Source organism: Excalfactoria chinensis, chromosome 20 (genome assembly GCF_039878825.1).
Source record: "Excalfactoria chinensis isolate bCotChi1 chromosome 20, bCotChi1.hap2, whole genome shotgun sequence".
NCBI lineage: Eukaryota > Metazoa > Chordata > Aves > Galliformes > Phasianidae > Excalfactoria > Excalfactoria chinensis.
This window is the reverse complement of record NC_092844.1, coordinates 4,118,692-4,138,864: the sequence shown is the minus strand read 5'-3', so window position 1 is coordinate 4,138,864 and position 20,173 is coordinate 4,118,692. Positions and strand designations below refer to the sequence as shown.

Below are 20,173 nucleotides of genomic sequence, written 5' to 3'. Positions count from 1 at the left end.
ATTCTGCATCTTACTCCTATCCCTATTCGAGTTACTGGTGCATGATTGCTTAGCCCTCAGCATCTGGTGGTGCAAAGCAAAATCTTTTCCCCGCCCCTTAAAGAACCAGGAAGAGCAAGCACAACTACAAAAACCGCGGTACTACCTTCCCATAGACTCAGGTGGAAGAGAATTTTTGCAGGGGAAGTCCTGATAGAAACCCACCCTCGCTTGCTTTTGGGGCTGTTGAGCTTGAGACATGACTGTACGTGGAAGAGAAGCCCGTCTCCTTAATACTCAAGCTTGCTTGCTGCTGGCAATGTACCTGTGGCACTGGGCACAACAGACTCAGGCAACATCGTGCCCTGATGGTGAGCTGAGAGCAATTGCTAAGGATGTCAAGAAATGTTGCCCCAAATGCCTTTCCAGCACAGGTAAGGGAACGATGCGTTTGTTTTCTTTCATGTGTGTATGTGCTTTGATTAACTGTGTATGCAAAACAAAACCACGAGGATTTCCTTCCTGCCGCACTGAATTCAGAATGTGCTTTAGCTTCAGAGTGGACGTGTGTTGAAGATTTATGTGCCTGTGCTTCTTGCTTTGTAGTAGGAAAGGGATTGTAGGAGGCAGTGTGTTCATTATCACAAGTAGGACTCTGGAGAATAGGGACCGAATGAGCTTTTAGAAGCAATGTCATTCAGTTCCTTATTGAGACTTCTTCAGGGATGCAGAATAAGCTGCGTGTGCGCAGTGAAGAAGAGGATCCCTTCTGCTTTATGGGCTGCTTCTGCTCAGTAGCTGGAGAGTTGCTTGTTCCATGCAGACAGAAAGGCTGTTTCTTCTCACATATCCCTTGCCAGAGGTTCCATCAAGACCTCAATGTGTTTCTACTCCAACTGGCATCAAATTATATAGGGTGCAGTAGGAGAGTCGTTGCTCAGTGGGATCTGCTCCAGAATCCCCCATTAGCAATACACAGAGAGAAGCATCCTGAAGCTTTTTCTTCTCGTCTACTTTCATTACGTTATCAAAACCAATAAGAGGAGGCCAGAGGTGAGCAGAGGAAACTGTGGGCAGTTCCTGGTAGACCTCGTACGTTCCATCTCCAATCTCAGGAAACGATCTTTGCGACTTGCTGTGGGTTTTCATACGTTTCCCTCATTTATTTCTTTCTTTTCTTTAGGGGTCACAAAAAAACTTTGAGTTGAATAGTATTTTCCTTTAGCTGGTCTCCCACTGTTGAAAGAACTGCTTGATAGAACTGTTTGCTAGCGGGATCAGTAGATGTAATCGCTCCTTTGCTTTCATGAACCCAGGAGCCTCAGAATTAGAGCTGACGTTTGTGGAGAGCAAGCAAAGTTCACAGTAGAATTCCTCTGGAAACAGAGAATAGGAAGCATGTTGGATTTGTGGCTCAGATTTAGGCGCCCTAAGGCCTAAGTAAAGGCACAGCAAGGAAACTTGAGCTTCACTGGCCAAGGGTCTTTTGAGCATCTCTGCTCTAATGATGTTGAGCTTGGCTGAGAAGAGCTCTGGCAGCATTCTGAGAGTTGGCTGGATGGGCTACTAATGTGTTTCATGCGCAGTGAAATGCATTTCAGTTACAAAAGCAACTCTAAATTCTCTCTTCTTTACAGGGGACAACAGCCTATGTGAAGGAATAGATGACGTAGACTGCAAGTGTCCTCAAGGATTCAGTTGTGCTGATAGGCCCTGTACTTCCTGCAAGAAAACTGAATGTCCAGAGGGCGAGGAGCTGGTTAAGCGAGGTAACTAGAGAAACACAAATGTCTCTGAGAGACAAAGCTTAATATCAGTAGCTTGCTGAGCCACAGTTTCATTCACTTATTTCAATCCACTTTTGTGAATGCTTGTGATATAAAAAGGAGAAATGGTGTTTATATCGTGGTCTCAGTGACTAACACTCCTATGTGTCCAAAGATACAAAACTGGCGAGAGCTGCTTGTACATCTCTCCAGGAGTGTGATTCATAAAGCAGGAAGAGTCCTCCAAGCTCTTGTACCTCAGTGTCTTTGTTAAAGGCACTGACCACTATTAATTTATGTTCTCTTTTCTTATAGGCACAATTTACTATAAATATTCATGTAAACCTTGTGAGAAAGGAACCTATTCTAATGGTAAGAACAGCTGGTGCCAGAGCTGGACTGAGTAAGTATTGATATTTTTGTTCCATGGTGATACGCACGCCAACTATGTCAAATACTAATAATTAGATGGGTAAATTGAATCAAAGAAGAGATCACCAATGAGATTAAATGACTGGGCTTTTAAAATTTATCTTCTGGCTTTTTAGCCAATCTCAAAGCAAACCTTAAAGTAAGCTGCTGTGTATTGAGCTTGCTTTTAAGTCCAGCACAAACTGATGCGAAATAACGCCAAATATGGACATCAGTTGTACCAAAGATTAGAAGAAACATGCATGTAAGCAATTTTGATCTGGTGTTGTCTTAGGGGGCAGCCATAATTTTACCTGCAATGCTATAAAAGAGAAACAAAGGAAATGAGCTATGAAAAGAGCCTTGGGAAGGAAGAAAGGAAGCCAAGGAAAAAGGCTGGGGAGGAACAAAAGAAAAGGCAGCTGCATTCTAAATATTATCCTCTTTCTTCTTTTAGTTGTGAAAGTTCTGGCCTTCTAACAATCAAGGAAGGCAACAGCACACACAATTCATTATGTGGCTACCTCGTGAAATATTTGGAACAAGGTATCAGCTTACAGTGCTTTGTTTGTTTGAACCTCCTCTTTCTTTCAATGTCTGCAGTTGTTAACCCCCTGCATGGGTACTACCCAGAGCTTGCTGTCATGCCAGCTTGCTTTGAAAATGACTGTTACCAGTATTAATGCAGGTAGGATTGTTGACCCAGGCAAAGATTACGCTGTGGGAACACTGTCAGCAATAAAGAGAGGGTGATGACCAGCAGTTGTCCTTGAATAGAGAGCACAACTAGGGAACTTTCAGTTTTCCACTGAACCTCTGTTGCTGCTTTGCTAGATTTTCCTCAGAAAGACAATAGTTTAGTGGGTCGTTCACTTCCTTTATAAGTATTCAGTCCACAACACTCAGAACTGAAACTGTGCGTCTCTTTGTGGATCAAACTGCACAGGATTGCAAGCTTTGCAGGTACTGAATATCAGAGAAAGCTTCTGCCTCTACCTTTCCCTTACCCCTGGAGGTACCTTTCAGATCCGGGCCCTTCATTCAGAGAAACTCTTAGTTCTGCTGAGAGGAACTGCTGAAAGGTGCTACTTTTAATTTCTGTGAGGCTGACAGAAGTGTGAAAATTTGGCTTGCTGTACTGCTTTTCAAGAACACATTGAAGGCGAATCCCCCTGAAGAGCAAAAATGGAAACAGAGCAGATAGAGCAAAGGAGAGTGCTGCTTTTTGCGTCAATGCTTTGTACCACAGATAGCGATCCACTGCACCTTTGCCTGCGAGCACCTCAGTGTTATTGCTAACAACTGTACTGCTTTTATCCCAGGCAAACGAATTTCTGCAGAAAGATGAAATTAACCTTGAAATTTCCTTGGAAGCACTGCCTTTCCTTTGACATCTGTCTGGGCACGTGTTTTCTTAGTTCCGTATTGCGTGTTTAATTGCAGACAGTGTTACCCGTGATTCTCTGTACACCACTATCCTGGCCATCCTGACAGCGGTGGGTCTCTTTGTTCTCATCTTGCTGACTTTCTTCTTGCATCTCTGCATATGGTCGCTGAAGAAAGAAAAACACCCCGCAGCTGACAGTAAGTGCACTTTGTGGGCCTCCCTGTGGTTCTTCATTGGAGAACAGTGTGTGCTCCAGATTCAGAAGGGAGCAAATTGAATAAGTAGAGTAAAATGCTGATTTGTTGTATGATTTTTTTGGATTAGCTACTTGGTTTCACTAAGATGCAGTGCTTCACCTGTATCTTTGCCCCTCTCAGAGTAGATCTTTGCTGGAAAAGGTAATGGGGCAACTGTGCTGTATGAAGGCCTCTTGCATGTGCAATGCTTTTGCTTTTTCTCACTGCAGATGTGGAAAGTATATACCCGAAGCTGCTGTTGTCTCCACAAACACCCCACCACAGAGAAGAGACTTACAGCTGCCAGTTTCCAGAAGAAGAACATGGAGACAAAATACTGGAAGATAAACCTTACTACTTCCAACCTCCGAGTCTCCACTGAGAACAGATAAACTGCAACGCGTTGTGAGGATGAGGAGCTGAGCTGTAAAACAAACAGAAGGGAGGGACTGGATGCATAAGCATCATTATGTACATAGAAATAAGGAATGGGTTTTGGGACAGTTTTCACAGAATCCTAGGATGGCTTGGGTTGGAAGGGACCCGAGAGATCATCTAGTCTAGCTACCCTACAATGGGTTGCCAACCACTATATTAGGCACTAGGTCAGGCTACCCAGGGCCCCATCCATCCTAGCCTGGAACACCTCTAGGGAAATGGGGCCTTCTGTGCTGCAAGCACCCACTGCTGATTTGTGTCCAGCTTTTCATCCACTAGAACCATTGAGTCCTTTTCTGCAGAGGGCTGTTCTCATTGAGTTCTTCTCTCAGTCTGTACACATAGCAGGGATTGCCCCGATCTAAATGCAACACTTTGCGTTTGGCCTTGTTGAACCTCATTGAGTTCTCATGGGGCTCACTTGTCAAACCTGTCCAGGTCCCTATGGATGGCATTCCTTCCTTCCGCCGTATCAACTGCACTGCTCAGCTTGGTGTCATCTGTAAACTTGCTGAGAGTGAACTCAATCCTACCGTCCATGTCACTGATAAAGATGTTGAGGTTCCCAGCATAGACCCCTGGGGGGACACCACTCATTGCCAGCCTTCACCTGGATATAAAGCCACTGACCACAGCCTTCTGGCTGCAACCATCCCACCTTATCCCTTGTATAGTCTGCCCTTCAGGTCTGTCTTTCTCCAATTTAGAGATAAGGATGCGGTGTTTCGCTTTGATTCTTCTTACCAAACCTAGCATTTAGAAACAAAGAACCTGCTAACTCAGGCTGACGTTCTGTTCAGCTGCACTGCTTTGTACAGTTTATCTGAGCTGTGGGTTTTATTGTTTGGGTTGTTTGTTTTTTTTTTTAATCTTTTGTTGATTTTAATTTAACTCTTTTTAATGTTCATTGGAACCAGGGACCCTTTCTGTCATTATTATTTCACTTTGCATCTTCTGCACACCCTTGTTTGGTGCTTCCACATGCTGATAGGTACATAAAAGACTGATGTTCCACCATGAGTCCCCCCAGGGCTACAGGAAATACAGTATTACCCATAGGCCCCTCCTTGTTAGGCAGCAGAGGTCCATTAATATTAATCCATGGACCACTCTCCAGTTGCGACAGAAGTAACTTTTATCCCTGTTCTCCCCTGTAGCTCAATAGCCCTATAAACTTTGGTACCTGGAATAATGAATTAAATGAAAGAGGCTTCTGAAAGACTCCAGTGAGAATAGTGTTGTTTAGAGAAAGACAAGACTTAATATACTCTGGAGAAAGCTACCTGGAGTAAGCTTGTGACTAATCCAGTTCTGGACAATAAGGAGTTTGAGTCAGCCTTCCTGTAAAAGCTTGTAGATATCTCATATTGCACCCCATACAAGGTGTTGTCTCTGTTGATGTGAGTTGCACAACCTCTTGATAAGGAGGGTCTTGAAAAGTGGAATATTTCCTTTCTAACCTAGTCATGTAGCTCTGTGCTCCAAGGCTGTTTATTTCCAGTTGGCCTTTCTTGAAGCCTTCTTCAAAAGGAGGAGCTTCTTGGCAAGCTTGAATAGACCTAAAGGATTAATTTCATGATTTATGGATGTTCTTTTGTTGCTGAACATTTCCTCAGCGATTATATCAAGAGGAATTATCTCATTGCTGTTGCTTTTTGTTGGTGTTGTGCACCATGAAATCTTAAGACGGGATGAAATAGTTGTAGGGGGAAAATGAAGCATGAATCCTTATCCACTGTAACACATTCCTTCTTAGCTCCAGTTTTAATCTTTTGGCTTCCCTGTTATTGCATGTAGGACTGCTATGTCCTTGTACCTTAGCTTTCCTGTCATTTAAAGAGTATCGGTTCTCAACCTCGAAAGCGTATTGTGAAACTTCATTAGTACTTCCAGTGTATTTTTTGCCTTCTTTGATCCTTCTGTTGTTAATTAGCGCATTGCTGATAATTTTCCCCATAGGTATTGCCATGTAAAAGTCATTTCAAAAGAATTTTCTTCCTTTGCCTTGAGAAATATGCAGGTTTTTAACTGAGGTCAACTGGAGATCCATTCAGGGAAAGGAGCCAAGCATCGGACTGGATGAAACAGGACTTATAAGGTCTGATGTGTGAGTTTTACACTTGAAGTGCAAGATTGGTTCTGCCTTACAAGCAGGTGCACTGTGGGATCTGATATACTCAGAAGTCTGAACTCCCGCTGGTGAAGGCTCTTCTTAATTGCTCCTGTGCTGGCCATGTTTATTCTCTGCTCTGTATGGACCCTTCATTTTTTAATGTAATTAATTAGAACTTGGGCCGCGACCCTTTGCAAAGGTAAAATAAACTCGACAATTGAATTAAGCGTTTATTTGATATAATTAAGCAAACTGGAAAGAAAGGGTTTTAATCTTCAGGTCACTTCAGAGTTCCTGAGAGTAATTCGGTTTTACTTTTCCAGCTCATTTCTGTCTTGCGGAACTGTGGCTGTTTCAATAACCTGCCCTCAAACTCTTCTGCTACGTTTCTGGTTGGTGCCTTTGTGTGTTTTCTCCTTTCTGAATAAGTGGCTTTGCATTTCCTGACTGGTGGCTAAGCCAGAATTTCAGCTACCAAAGTCACAGGAAGCTCCGCTGACCACTTCTTCTGTTGCTGGCAATGGCAGAGAAACAGCAACGTTTTGGGCCAAGCAAACAAATGGCAGAAGATACTTTTGGAGGAAGAAAGATTGAAGCATCTAGATGAAGGCCCTGCCTATGGCAACACGTTGGGCAAATTCTGGCGAGGAGTGGAAAGACTTCCTGGGTTGTGGGTGTTGAACAGCCAACAATTACTGCCAGTTAATACTGAATGATGATGAATGGAGCCATAATACCCACGGGAAATTTGCACAGCTGCCTCTCAGATTTCTATATGCCTACCTTGAAGAGCAGTTCTGCTTCATACTTACCTAACCACCTGCCTTTATGGCTGGTAATTGATGGAAAAAGCAACCGATTTCCTGACTTCTTAGAGCTCAAATTAAAAGGGAAAAACCCAAAGTGTGAATCATTTGAGCCTTGGAGCGTTCCAGTAAAGGAGCTGTACTTTGCATCAAAGAAAATGAAAGCTATCTGCTCAGAAGAGCGAGCTTGTGAGAAACCTCTGTTTCAGTTTCCATCCAGAAAGAGCCATAGGTTTATTTTATCAGTGCTCACTTACAGCATTTGGGCAACATTTGGGTTGAACCGTGGCCTCATTTTCAGCTCAATCCCAATGTTTCTATTTTCTCCAGTTCTCGGTTCAGCTTCACCTTGCTCACTTGATGTGGGCTTTGGCTATGAGAAGTTTTTCCCTCCAGTCATTCACATCCACAAAGTGTCTACAGCTAGATTTTCTTTGCTTGAATCTATACTTCAGGACTTTCTCTGTGTGAACATGGAACACGCTTATCCCCGTTAAAGCAAAAAGCTTTTAAACCTCCACTATGACCAAGTTTGATACTTAGAAGTGGCTTGAAGACCTTCCCACACAGCTTTAGGAAGCGCAGGCGTAGCAGTTAGGAGAATAAGGTAATAGCCCTTAATGTAGTCATTTGCTTCATCTCAAACTGCTGCGCGTATTACACATGCAGGCTTGAAAAGATTTGCTGATAAATGATCAGAGGTGTTTGGGGCCCTACCAAGCCTTGGGAATTTCTAAGTATTTTAGTGAAAAAGCAACAGGATGAGAGAATTGCCTGCGGTACAGAACCACGTTCTCATAGCACAGGTTTTGCTCAAAAAGAAAGTCAGGGAGGATTCGTGCAGGTGGAGTTTTGTTATGCTGATTTGCCTGCTCGTGTTTGCTGCAGGTTGTTGGGATTTTGAAACTGGAGAAGGTAAAAGTATTTTCACGGGGCTTCCTTCCTCTTTGTTCTTTTTGCTTTTTGTTTCCTTCTCAAAGGAACTTTTCTTTGGGGTTTTTTTTTTTTTTCTTCCAGAATTGTTGATTTATCTGGTTTTACACTATACCAAGCTTTTCGTTTTCTTGATTTACAGGTGGCTGTGTGGATGGGAAGCTGGGATAAAATAGGGACCGTAGGACCATGCAAAGCTTTTTCAGGTGACTTTGCAGGCATCATCACTTAGATGATTAACCTCCAGGCAGCTGAGAAGGCACGTATGAGATGAAATGCTTAATTACTGTAGTTTGCAGCAATGCTTTGTTTTCATTGCCACGTTGATGCAGAGTTATAAAGATGATTCTGAAGGTGTTCAAAAGTCCAAATCAAATACTATGAAAGCATGAAAATGGATAGATTTCATTTGACTTGGCAGTGTGTTTGGGTTGTTCCTCTTGGAGGGTAGAAGGCCCCATAGGAGGCTATGGGGACGTGTCCTTGGTTTGGGTAAGGAAGAAAAGCAATTGGAAAGGGGATTATTCACCCTATTATTCGCAATAGAGTATTGCTCTGTGCTGCCATTCAAAGAAAAGCGATGGTTTTTCAAAGCAATGGCTACCTGCATGAGGCTGGGAGGTTGTTACATGTGAATGCTGCTTTCTATGCATGGTTTTAAGCACAAGTTAATGGTTTTATTTGTATTACGGAGTATTTTACAGTGTCTGAAAGGGATCAGGCAATAAATACAGCGAGCAAATTGAGAAAGATTTCTCACTGAGGCATATATACAGCTGAGGTCAGAATCACAAGGTCCTACATCAATTGCAAAGGCTCATTCAGAACAGCAGCCAGCATAGAATAATTCATCTGCAGGTCCTTATTCACCTCTCGGTCTGAAAGAAGCTTGGTTTCCAATTTCTAATCCCCTCTTATTCAGTTTTGCAGCTTCTTCACTTTCTATTGGGATCCTATTCATGCAGCCTCTTCATGTCAGTGTTTGCCGAGGTCCTAATGATGTTGCCTGGATTTCTTAGGGATGATTGGTGGCGGCTGGAGTGTCACAGTAGCGAGGTTTTCCTCTGGCTGGAACAGATAGCCAGAACATGTTTTTTATCATGCAAATGTACTGGTTTTTAATGTGAATATTCTCTGCCAAATATTTATACACTGGAGAGTCACAAACATGCCTGAAAAAAAAATACCTTCTGTAGGTGGAAAAGTAATTTTTCATAGTCTTCTGCCGTGGAACAACTGATAAGGATTGGTTCTGTCAGGTTTCCTGCAAGACATGAGCAGGGAGCAGTTAGGAGCTGGATGCAAATGCCTATAGCAAGGGAAGTCACAAGGGCATCTCCCACACAAGGTTAGATCTTCTCCCTACAGCCAGCATCTGACTGTCAAATTCATTTGGCTTCTAACCACATGTAGGCTGAGATTCCCCATGATGGAAAAGATGGAGGTCTGGGACTGGGCTGGCTGCTGGACTGAGCAGGGAAATATAGAGAGCTATTACAGCTTAGCAGTGAGAAACACAAGAAGGTCCCTACAGAGCATCTGTCTGGTTGCAAGCAGAAGTGGAACCTGATGTTAACTAGATACCATCTCTTGCGGTAGATCCAAATGTCACGGTGGTGAGAAGGATTCAGTGCTGAATCCGTGGGCATTGGAAAGCTCTTTGTTTCTTATAAAAGCAGTCTTTCCTTCCAGAAACTGCTACTGGAAAGGGTTTTTGAAAGGATAGTTTCTCTGAGCAACTTATGCTGCATCACCCTCCAGGTAAAGATGTGTCTTCTGATGTTTGGAGGGAACCTGTGTCTGTTGTTCTCTCCTTTCTTGGGCTTACCTGTAATTTCAAGCTGCAACCTCCCCTGCAGAGTGGATTTCTCCTTTGCCTGGATTCCAGTCAAGGGGAGTTTTCCCTTCAAAAAACCAAAAGGAAAACACTGTTTTTCCGTGTGTTCTTCCTTTTTCTCCTTGCTATTTATTTTCATCACCCAAAGCCGTTCACCAGATCTTAGTCCTGTATTATTTGACCGTCTCTACTGTTTCCCATTACCTCATAGGAGATGGTAGTTCTCTCCTCATCCACAGAGAGGAAAAGCAGGTCTTCTGGGAACAGGATCAGCAGCCTTTCCTTGGGGTCCTGTGGAGAAGGGGTGATGTGAGACGTCATGACAGCGCCTCTAATACGGAGCTGCCTGCAGCACCTTAGGTACTGTGCCAGCCGCAGAGACTGTTCTTTGTATTTCTTAGCTTGGATAAGATATCACAAGATGAGCTGTGTTGTTTTAGTTGTTTTTAGAAATAGGTCAGGCATTTTCCTTTAATAGAGCGCTTAGAAAACGTGGTCCTTCCTGTGTTATAGGAAGGGGATGATGGACTCCCCCTCCCAGCTTCTTTGGAAGTTGAGTGCAAGTGTCTGGACTGAGTTCTCAGAAGTGGCTCTTAGGGAAAAAAAAACAACACCCTTTTGTATTTCCTTTTGTCTGTTTAATGCTGAGGGACTTTCAGCATCATTAACCTTACGCTACCTTTTCTGTAGCCCGCCAAAGGTAAAATAACACCAGGGACAACAGTCATAATGCTGAAAAACGTTCCTTGGGGGAACTAAACTTCAGAGAGTTCTTTGGCACCATTCTCACGTGAGCCCTTATTGAAACCTCATTGGTTTGGAACCTGGTGAAACCCATCCAAATATCAGAGCAGAATACGTTACCCCCGTGCAGCCAGTAGCCATTTGCACCATGGTCAGATACCGAATCCTTCCCAGGTGCTGGATTGGTTTGCCTTCCCATTTCAGAATGGTGTTACACAAGAGATGTCTCATCAGCTCCCTTTTCTTCCACTGCTCATCACACGGCACCTTTGTTGTTTATTTATTAAGATGAAGCAAAGGGAGATAAAAGGACAAAGTCTGATGTTTATTAGGATTACAGGGTGGTATAAGTGCTTAGGTTATCCAAAACACAAGATAGGTTTGGCTAAAGTACAGTGCTACCCTAGAGACTGTGCCATGCTAGACATGAAGGGCAGCTGTGTGGATGTTTAAAGACAAAGAGAGAAAGCTCAATTGCACGGTTAAAAGATAGCACTAGGGAGGGGGAGAAAGGCAAGTTGGCTTTCCAATTAATTATTACGCTTTAGGAACAACAATGTGGATGGAAAGCTTTGGGGAGGATGCCCCAAGCCACATCCACGCTGTGCTAGCAGCGTAATCCTGCCATCTTGTGACTCTTGTGGATGTTGCAGTGTGTTTTGTCTGTATTTATAGGACCGTGTGACAGTGTGGATTGAAAAGTGTTTTTTGGCTCCAACTAAGAGGAAAAACGATGTATTTTTTTAGCAGTGTAGCAGCTACATCTAATGGAGGAAAACAATCAGCAGCGTGCTGAAAACCTCTCATGAACTTCAAGTAAGTGTTCAGTGATAAAAGTGTTGTGCGTAGCAAGTTTATTTTAGCCTAGACAGAATCTACAGCATTCATGAATAAAGTTACTGTTCAGTTCCAGCCTCTATTCTAAAGATCCCTGAAAATCCATTCCCAAAGCTGCCACTGTTTCCTGTTTTCGGCCCCTTCTCTTTACATCTATTCCCCACCGACTTACCAGGAAAGAGATATTATTGGTGGGGCTGGTTGAATAGTCAGCATTTGCCATCTTGATTTGGCTCTGGAGGTGCTGAATCCATTTGTCAAAGTCGGCTGAATTCTGACAGCAAATGAGCCGGGACTCCAACATGGGCCCTATGCAAAGACACAACATGGCCTGGCTCTGAAGAAGGATGGCATTTGAACCTGGTGAGTGAATTCTATGACTGTTGCAGCCCATACAGAAGCTGTCCAACAGGCTTACCAGAAATCTCAAAGGTGTAGCTGATAGCAGTCACAACCTCCCTCAGGTGCATCCCAGCAAGAGGAACGAGACCCTGGCGTGGTGGGGAATGAGTATAAAAGTCAATGGGTGAGAATAACCAAGAATGACGTAGAACGGGATGCGATGTTATACAGCTCAGTTCATACAGCTGGATGTCTCTTAATTTGTCTTTTCTTTCCCACATCACATTTAGGATCCACAGATGGGTACCAAAGCCATCAGGAGGCACTGCAGTGCTGATGGCAGCTCTCCTGGATGCATCTCCTTTGTACCCTGTGCCTGCTCACTGCTGTACCTTTCCTAACTCTCCTTCTCCTGTCACCTCCTGTTCTTATCACCTTCTCTTGATGCCTTCTGGTTGATGCTTAGCTTGCTGGTAGGGAGCTGCACTCCCTCTCCTTGGGAAAGCAAAGCGGCTGTGATAAGAGGCCAGCTAAAATTATAGAACATAATATAAATAGAAGCTGGCACTTCCTCTTCAATCTCTGGAGCAGACGCTCTTTCCTATTCAAAATAAGCTGGAAAAAAAAAAGAAAAATAGAGAATTTTGAGCTGCTGTCCTAGAAAATATGCCAAAGCCCCACTGAAATTAGTGAAGTGTCTGCCTTGGCTGGTGGGGTCAGAACATGTGAGCTCCATCCTGAGCTCCTGGCCTGGAACTGAGGAGTAAGCTTTCCTTTTGCCGTGCATATAGGCTAGAGCTGTGAGCAAAGAGATGTTTGGGAAACCTTGCAAGCCAGCGTGAATGCAAGACACCGAATGGTTCTTGTGCTTTACCTCATAAACAAATGCCTTCTTTGTCTGATCCACAGAAAGAATCAGCAAGTGCAAGGAGGTCAGCACAAGGCAGCGTTCGGACATCTCCTGTTGAAATAAGACCAGTCATGTCTTTCCTCCACAACATTTCAATTTGTTTTTGAAGGAAAAGGGGATTACGTCTCTTCTAAGCTCTCTGCTTTGCCTTCCTCTTCTAAGCTCTCTGCTTTGCCTTCCTCTCTCCCCATGCAATAGTGGTGCATCACCATGTGCCGTGCTGACTGTGAGTGGCTATCCCTATCCATTGCAGGGGAGTGGGGACTGCATGGCTTTCAAAGGTCCCTTCCAGCTCAAAATGATTGACTCTACTGTGTCGTAGACTCTACTGTGTCGTAGACTCTACTGTGTCGTAGACTCTACTGTGTCGTAGACTCTACTGTGTCGTAGACTCTACTGTGTCGTAGACTCTACTGTGTCGTAGACTCTACTTTGTGATTTTATTTTATCTTTCCAGATAAATGAGCGTGTGCTTGAAGAGGCGTGAACCCACGGCAAAGATAGAACAGGTCTCATTTCCCTCTTCTGCTTTCGTCAGCCCCACTGTAATGACTGTCACACCTCAGTGGTTACACCACTCAGCTCCAGTTCCCGTGGAGAGGGCTTGAACGTCACACACCTACGAATTTGCAACCCTTACAATGTTATCTCTTAGGGGAAAAGGATGAAAAAAAAGCCTCTGACAAAAAGGCTATCTTTGTCAGAATGAATGAACAAAAAGTCATGCTGCTCAAGCGAGTGGCTGTGAAATCCTTTCAGCTCTTGCTGCCACTGGTGGAATAGAAGTTGAATGTAATGGCATTAACTCCTGGTGGGATGGGGGGGAAGACAGGGCAAATTGTGGCTTCGGTCAAGCACTGGTTTGACAGTAGTTTGGGCAGAGGATGCTTGAGATTCAAATTTAGCCCATCTTTTGTCTCCCAAGGGAAAAATCCCTTGTGTATTACGGTCATGGTGTGATGATGATTACCTCCATGTGATAACTCCTCAGGAAAACCCAGGAGGACCAAACAATCTCCCCAAGAGAAAGGATGTTCCTTCCTTCCCAGCCAGCGATGGGTTGAGTGATCAACAAGTTCAGCAGCTCTTCCTGTGTTCTTCCCCACAGTGCTTCTGCCTGGGAACGAAATAAGAGACAAAATAGTGAGTGTTTCTTCCTAAATTCATGCTAGGAATATCCTGTAAGAATTAGAAGAGGAAAAAAAATAGTGAAATCTAGAGTCAAGCAATGCTGATAAATAAGGTAGAAGAGAGAGCGGGTAATTTTGTGGTCCAGACCACAGGAGATTTGGATGTTGATATATATATATGGCTTGTATAGATCATTTCCCCTCTCTCAGCAATGGGGATGAAGCGTGGTCCCAGGAAATATTCCTGCACTGATTGTGGTGATGGACTTTATTGCATGTGAATTTATAGAGCAAAAACTGGTTTCTTCCCTGGTGTACTCCATGTGAATCTTTGCTTGCATGACCCTGCTCATACTCACCCCTTCTGTCTGCGTGGGAGTTGCAGGGTCCTTAGGTTGGAGGGATCCCTCACTCTGTCCGTCTGAAATGGACCATTTTCTGTAATGGAAGAGATGGTGGGAAGGCATAGGAAAGCATTTACATGGGTTGTTTTGAAAGAGAGAGAATAACTCATGCTCAGTCAGCAGACACGTTTCTGGATTCCTGGCATGAATTTTGTGTATTTTAGAGTATTCTATTTTAAGCTGGAATACCGGCTGGGTGCAGCTCAGTGAACTCCAGGGGAAAAAATATGCAGCAGATGCAGAAAACAGGCACGTCAAGGGATAGCAAAGCTGAAGCTATGATGAAGATACTGCCAAAGATCCTTTTACTTTAAGCAGATATCACGGCCTAAAATTCATCATAGCGTTTAGACTTTCAGTTTTTCCCTGGCATTGAGTGGGAAGAACTTGTAGAGATGATGAGGGCACTCTGTGTGCCTTAGTAGATAGGGAAAGAATAACTGCAGTTCCTGTTGAAATTATGGAAGGAAATGAAGCTCAACGTAGATCGAAAAGACCACAAGAAAGTGGAGGGGAAATGCATTTTGTTTCAGTTCGTGGCAGGTAAGGAGGTACAGACAACAACCTTGGGGGTTAGCTAAAGGGGAGAAACCATGGCTCATTTGGGATGATGCTGAACCTTCATGACTGGAGGGTCAAGGCATCTGCCAAGCAAGATGTGGGAAGGGCTGAGGCTGCTGATGGCTCTGAGCCTCCTGCCAGGCCTGCAGGCTGCAATGGGATCCAAAACCATCTGCTTCCAACAGAGCACAAGCTGAGCAGGAGGTGGTTGCCCCCAGTAGGAGGGTTACCTCCATGGCAGGAGGAGATGAGGCTGTCACCTAATGGGGCCTATTAAGAGGAAGTAAGCAGGCTCTGTTTAGAAGAAGCATCTGACATTTAGCGTTACTGTAAATTCTGGCTAGAAAAGGGGAAGAAAAAGCTCTCAGGGCGGGGGGGAGTCATATTTAGCAAGCAGAAAACAGCCTCTGTGTCACAGTTTTGCCAGTGCTAAATGCCTTTCTGTTTGAGCAAAGGCCGTCGGTGTTTCTCACCCCTCAAAGAACTGCTCCCTACCTGGTCCTGCCTGTCTTCAACAGCTCCACCTCATCCTGGCTTTCTCCTGCAGAACCAGCATGCCTGGCTCTCAGGCTGCAGCATCCCATGCTGGCTCAGCGTCCTCCGGCACCGTCTTCAAAGCTGCTGCTGCAGCAGCAGCAACGCAGGGATCGCATGAATGGCAGTCGGTCGGGGTGAGCACGGGAAGGAAGCACGCACGCAACCCTGCACTTGCTGTTCATTTAGATTCTTCTTGGCTTACAAGTGGCAGCACCCGAGATGTGAAAGCATTTCCTGTGGGTTTCAAAGCTCTTTCCCCCTTTCTTGTCTCCTAGGTCCCCCAAGGCGTCATCGCTTCCTTTAGAGCTGATGGCCTGATGTGATAAACGCGTCGCTGTCACCTCAGCCAAACGAAAACCGAAAGAGGTTCTTAGTGAAGTGAGGTTAAATGCACCTCTGGTGAAGGAGGGTGTGCAGACAGCAACAAGCTATGGGGAGCTGCAGGGCCAGCTGAGGGGGTTCCACATTCAGCCTTGGGTTTGGTCTTTCAGCAGCTCTCCTTGACTGATGAAAGCACTGCTTTCTGCAGAACGATAAGCATTATAAGCTACTGGTTTTCTAGCTGAGGTTGACACCCATCTGTATCTACCAGGTGAAAAAGAGCCTGACACGCACAGCACATAAAACCTAAGTTTTATTTTCTTTCTAATCCCTCTGAAGCTGTGAAAACCCTCTTGCGCTGTGACTCAGTGTGGTTATCTGCGGTGATCAAACTGTTGCATGTGTGGTATGGTTAGGACAGCTTGCTGACAGCCCTTTGCATGCAGCAAGGAGGCACCCTTTCTTCTGGAGCAGCTGAGCTCCTGGGGACAGGCGTGCAGCTCTGGTAGGGCTGTACCTGCAGTGAGCAGTGCTGTCTGTCTGTGGCCTCAGGTACCTTCCTGTGTACAACCTAGTGTTGAGCTTCCAAGGTTGCTTCTGGCCTAGGTCTGTAGCATCCTCATTGTAGAGAAGCACGAAGTGGCAGAGTGTCTTCAAGGGCATCACGTTCTGTCCCTTGAGGCACTTGGTGAAGATCTCGAGAACCAGATCTGGAAGAGATGTGCAGTTACAAAGTGGGCTGGTGGCAACACGCACCCAAACTCATCATCTACACCGGGTAGAATTTTCCCTTCCCTTTGTATGAGCTACAATCTCAGCAGCAACATCTCTCTTTATTCCAGGGGTATTTTGGAGCTACAAATGCTATCAGCAGCAGCCTTTCCTCTGCCCACCAATGGTGTGATGTGATTGCTTGTTACCGGCCGCCCTGTGACTTCTTTGCTTACCGAGACTCTCGTAGATGATGCTGGGGATGATGTCTCTCAAGACTTTGCAGTTGGTGTGCAATGCAGGGTTTGCATTCATCTCCAGAAGCCAGACCTAGGAAAGGTGAATGGCAACCAGGAAATCAGGATGGGATCTCCTCAGAGCTGCAGCGATGCCTTTTTACTGACTTAATGAGCATCTGAAAGTGCAGAAGTACTCATAAATCCCACCATGATCCTTGAGCACAGAGTGCAGGTAAGGCAGCATTTTCACAAGGACTGGAGGAACCATTGCGTTTCATTACCTTAGAATGACTCTACATATTATTTTATGTTTCTAGCTGATGTTCTTGAGGTTAAGCTGCTGCTCTGTGGGTGTGCAAAGGCATTGTTTTGTCTCTTAACATAGCAATTTCTGTAGTGGTTTCAAGTTTTTTGAGTACCATGGAAGGAAGTTACAAGGAATCTAATAATCATGTCCTTGCTTTGGGGTGGACATGGGGGTCAAGACCAAGCAAACACAGCACCAAGCTCTCAATTAACCCCTGGCCTTGATTTCCTGGATAAGCTTTGGTTTTAGGTAGAAGCCATAGAGCACATCTATACCAACTTCGACTCTACTTCTCTTTGATACGCTGGAGTCTGCAGTGCTGAGCTGTGGCACTTCTAGTTGCAAGTCTAAGTGAAAGCAAACAGTTGAATTCAATGGGATTCTGTTTACTATTTCTTTTTCCTGCCATGAAAGAAACTCATCTGTTTGCTTCCTGCCTTTACCATATGGTCCTGCATCTTGCATAGAGGACGTATAGGAACCATAGAGGACGTATAGGAACTATTTGAGGTCTGTTTTTTATCAGGAAGGATGTTTAATCATTCAAGAGCCCCAAGTGAATTTTACTCTCTTTTAATTGATGTCTAAAACCATATATGCTGCAGTCGTGCTTATGTTGTCGTTCCTTTCCTGAAGCAGCAGTGAGTTTGCCTGCAAGTGACTTGTGAGATGTGGGTGGCAAGCTTTGGCACCACGATAGCTTTCACTTTTGCACTTCGTTTTGCTGAGAATAAAATGCAACAATAATATGCGCATTTGTTTCAGTGCGGTATTTCAGAGAAGGCTGCTAAGTGAGGCTGCTGAAAGGTCTGTGGTTTCTTTCTTTCTTTCCAGAGAGGAACTGGGACAGCTGCTGAGAAATAACCTGCTCTGCAAATGCCAACAGAGGGCACCGACGTTACGTTTATTTTTCTTGGCAAACTCTCTTTTATTTCTGAGCAAATTTCCTCTTTCCTATTAAAAGTTCATAAGGTTTTCTGCTGACAGACAAACTCAATGAACCTTTGTAATTGTCTTGACTAGGTTTTGGTTTCTTCTCCTTCAAAACAAACAGGAGGAGGCGTTCACATCTATTATACTGTCTGTCTCCTACACTCCCTATTACCGTACCAGAGCGTGTCACAGTTGTTTAAAATGCACTTAAACCTCTTTTGTTCTGTTTCAGGAAGGACAGTGAGAATAAAGCCGAGATCCAGCATATCGTGTCACTCATGGGGATTTCATGTAGAACTTGAGCACCTGAACCTCCTCCCTGCATCTGGTATGTAGCCAATGGGTTCTGTTTTCTCTGGTTTTTGTCAGATTTTCCATGATGGTGACCTGCAGTCATGTGGTATCACTAATAGTGCTGGGGTGAGGGGAAAGCTGCGTCGTCCCCATCAAAGGGACCGTCTCTACTTTAGCAAGGGTTATCTTATTTTATATATACCTGTCACAAAGTGGCAAATGGCTTATCTGCGTTCAAATCTGCTCTCTGCTGATAGACAGCTGAATCCCTTTATGGCTGATAAAAAATTTAGGCATCTATCTTCCCAGCATTCCTTTGCAAAGCCCTTTTGCACAGCTGATGCAATGCTTTCTGAAGGCAGGTTCCTTGGGCACTTAAATGGCTGCGTCCTAAGCTGTGTATTAACTTTGGCATTTACAATACAGCACAGGAAAGCCCCAGAAACCAGAAAGGTGGGGAAAAACAAGTGTCAGTAAAACTACATCCATCACTTTTGCTCTCTTTCCTCTCCTTCTCATCCTGCACATGAAGTCACAAAGCTCTGCTGAAAGCTTTAGTGTCTCTGCAGGCTCTGCTTTTCATGGTCCATGCTCCTAAGAACTGAGAGGCAGGAAAACGCCTTCAAGAACTAGATTGGGGATGCTGCGGGGCCTTCAGAAATGATCAGGAGTGACACTGGGGGGCATTTCTATAGCAGGAAAAGAAAGCAGAGGGAATAGCACGATGAGGCCTAGAACCAAACACGAGGCCGTGTTAACGCAAAGCAAATTCTACTCGTGTTGTCAAATAGGATGGCAGTCCCAACTGACCACATCAGCACTAAGTGTCCTGAAATCCTCATCGCTTTTATAGAGAATACCTGTCAAGAAATGCATTGTATTGTTTTTTCTTCTCTCTATATGTGAGATGCGTGGTGACGTAATGGTCTTTAATCACCGTGGTCTTTAACTGGCCACGTAGGGATTGCCACAACAGAGCGATATTGGATCTTCCATTCTACTTCAAGTTTGCACAGCCAGTGCTCTGCATGCCAACATTGCCAAAGACAATTGCTTCTGAAATTTGAGAAGCACCAGTTTCTGTGTCTTTCCCGTTTGCTCCCCCTTGCCGTTGACTTCCCCATACAAAGGAGGCCATTGTCTGGGTGCCTTGCCCAGTGCTGCATACATTAATTCCATTCTTTCATTGGGTTTGCTGTTCCCCCTGCACTTTGCTGGAATAAGTTCGAGTTCCTTTCTGCTTTAGCAACAGCAAAATCTGCCAGATGGCTTTCTGTTATGCTTAGACCAGGTGGTTTTGAAGGACCGCCTGCTCTGAAAGCAGCCCAATCCCTGTACTTAACATCTCTCTTTCTTCTGGCTTTCCTTCTCCGCATTTCACTCACTCTTCATGAGTGTGAGCTGTAATTCTAGCAGGTTTCATAGACTCGACAGGCTCACCTATTGCTAAATGGTAAACCCACAGTGAATGGGGAGGTGCTGATGCTGACATCTGAATCGATAACTGATTCTGCGGGGTGGTGATGGCAAATTCATTCTTGGATTCTCATCTCGTGTAAATCAGTATTCTTCGTGTGGCATTTAGAGGTGTTGCAAACTGATTTATGCTGGCTGATTATCTGTCATGTTTGGTTTCTAGAGCGAATAATACTGAATGGCACTAAAATTCCCTTCCTTTCGCTAGGAACTGAGGAGATATTAAGATTCCTGTATTTTTCACTACTCCACTTTCCTGTGGCAATTCTGCACAGAGCAGTTTCTGCTGCAGTAAATACTTTTCTTCCCCTCTTGAGCTGTTAATGCCGGCATTTCTTTGTGCAATACCGGGCTGCATAGGTGCCACATCTGGATGCTGGGACAATGGAACTGGAGAAAGAAATGAATCCTGCCCTTCACGGCTGGCTGAGTGAACGCCCTGTTTAATTCCTAGTGCCAGAGTTCTGTGTCAACCATCCTACATTGCTGGCATTACACATCTGGCCAATATCGTACTTAGT

General features: G+C 44.5%; 2 protein-coding genes across 2 annotated transcripts in view; one reads left to right on the top strand and one right to left on the bottom strand.

The window, feature by feature from the left end:
* Positions 1 to 238: 238 nt before the first annotated feature.
* Positions 239 to 4,467, top strand: TNFRSF18 (TNF receptor superfamily member 18). Its single transcript, XM_072354601.1, is given in 7 exon segments — positions 239 to 413; positions 1,617 to 1,748; positions 2,061 to 2,148; positions 2,614 to 2,702; positions 3,600 to 3,740; positions 4,010 to 4,128; positions 4,130 to 4,467. Coding segments are annotated over 7 exon segments (786 nt in total). The 3' UTR covers positions 4,172 to 4,467.
* An 11,637-nt stretch (positions 4,468 to 16,104) lies between these two features.
* The window catches only part of TTLL10 (tubulin tyrosine ligase like 10), a 29,624-nt gene continuing 25,555 nt past the window's right edge, over positions 16,105 to 20,173 (bottom strand). Inside the window, 3 exon segments of the mRNA XM_072354600.1 lie at positions 16,105 to 16,181; positions 16,184 to 16,402; positions 16,640 to 16,733. Of these exon segments, the coding sequence (XP_072210701.1) occupies positions 16,105 to 16,181; positions 16,184 to 16,402; positions 16,640 to 16,733 (390 nt within the window).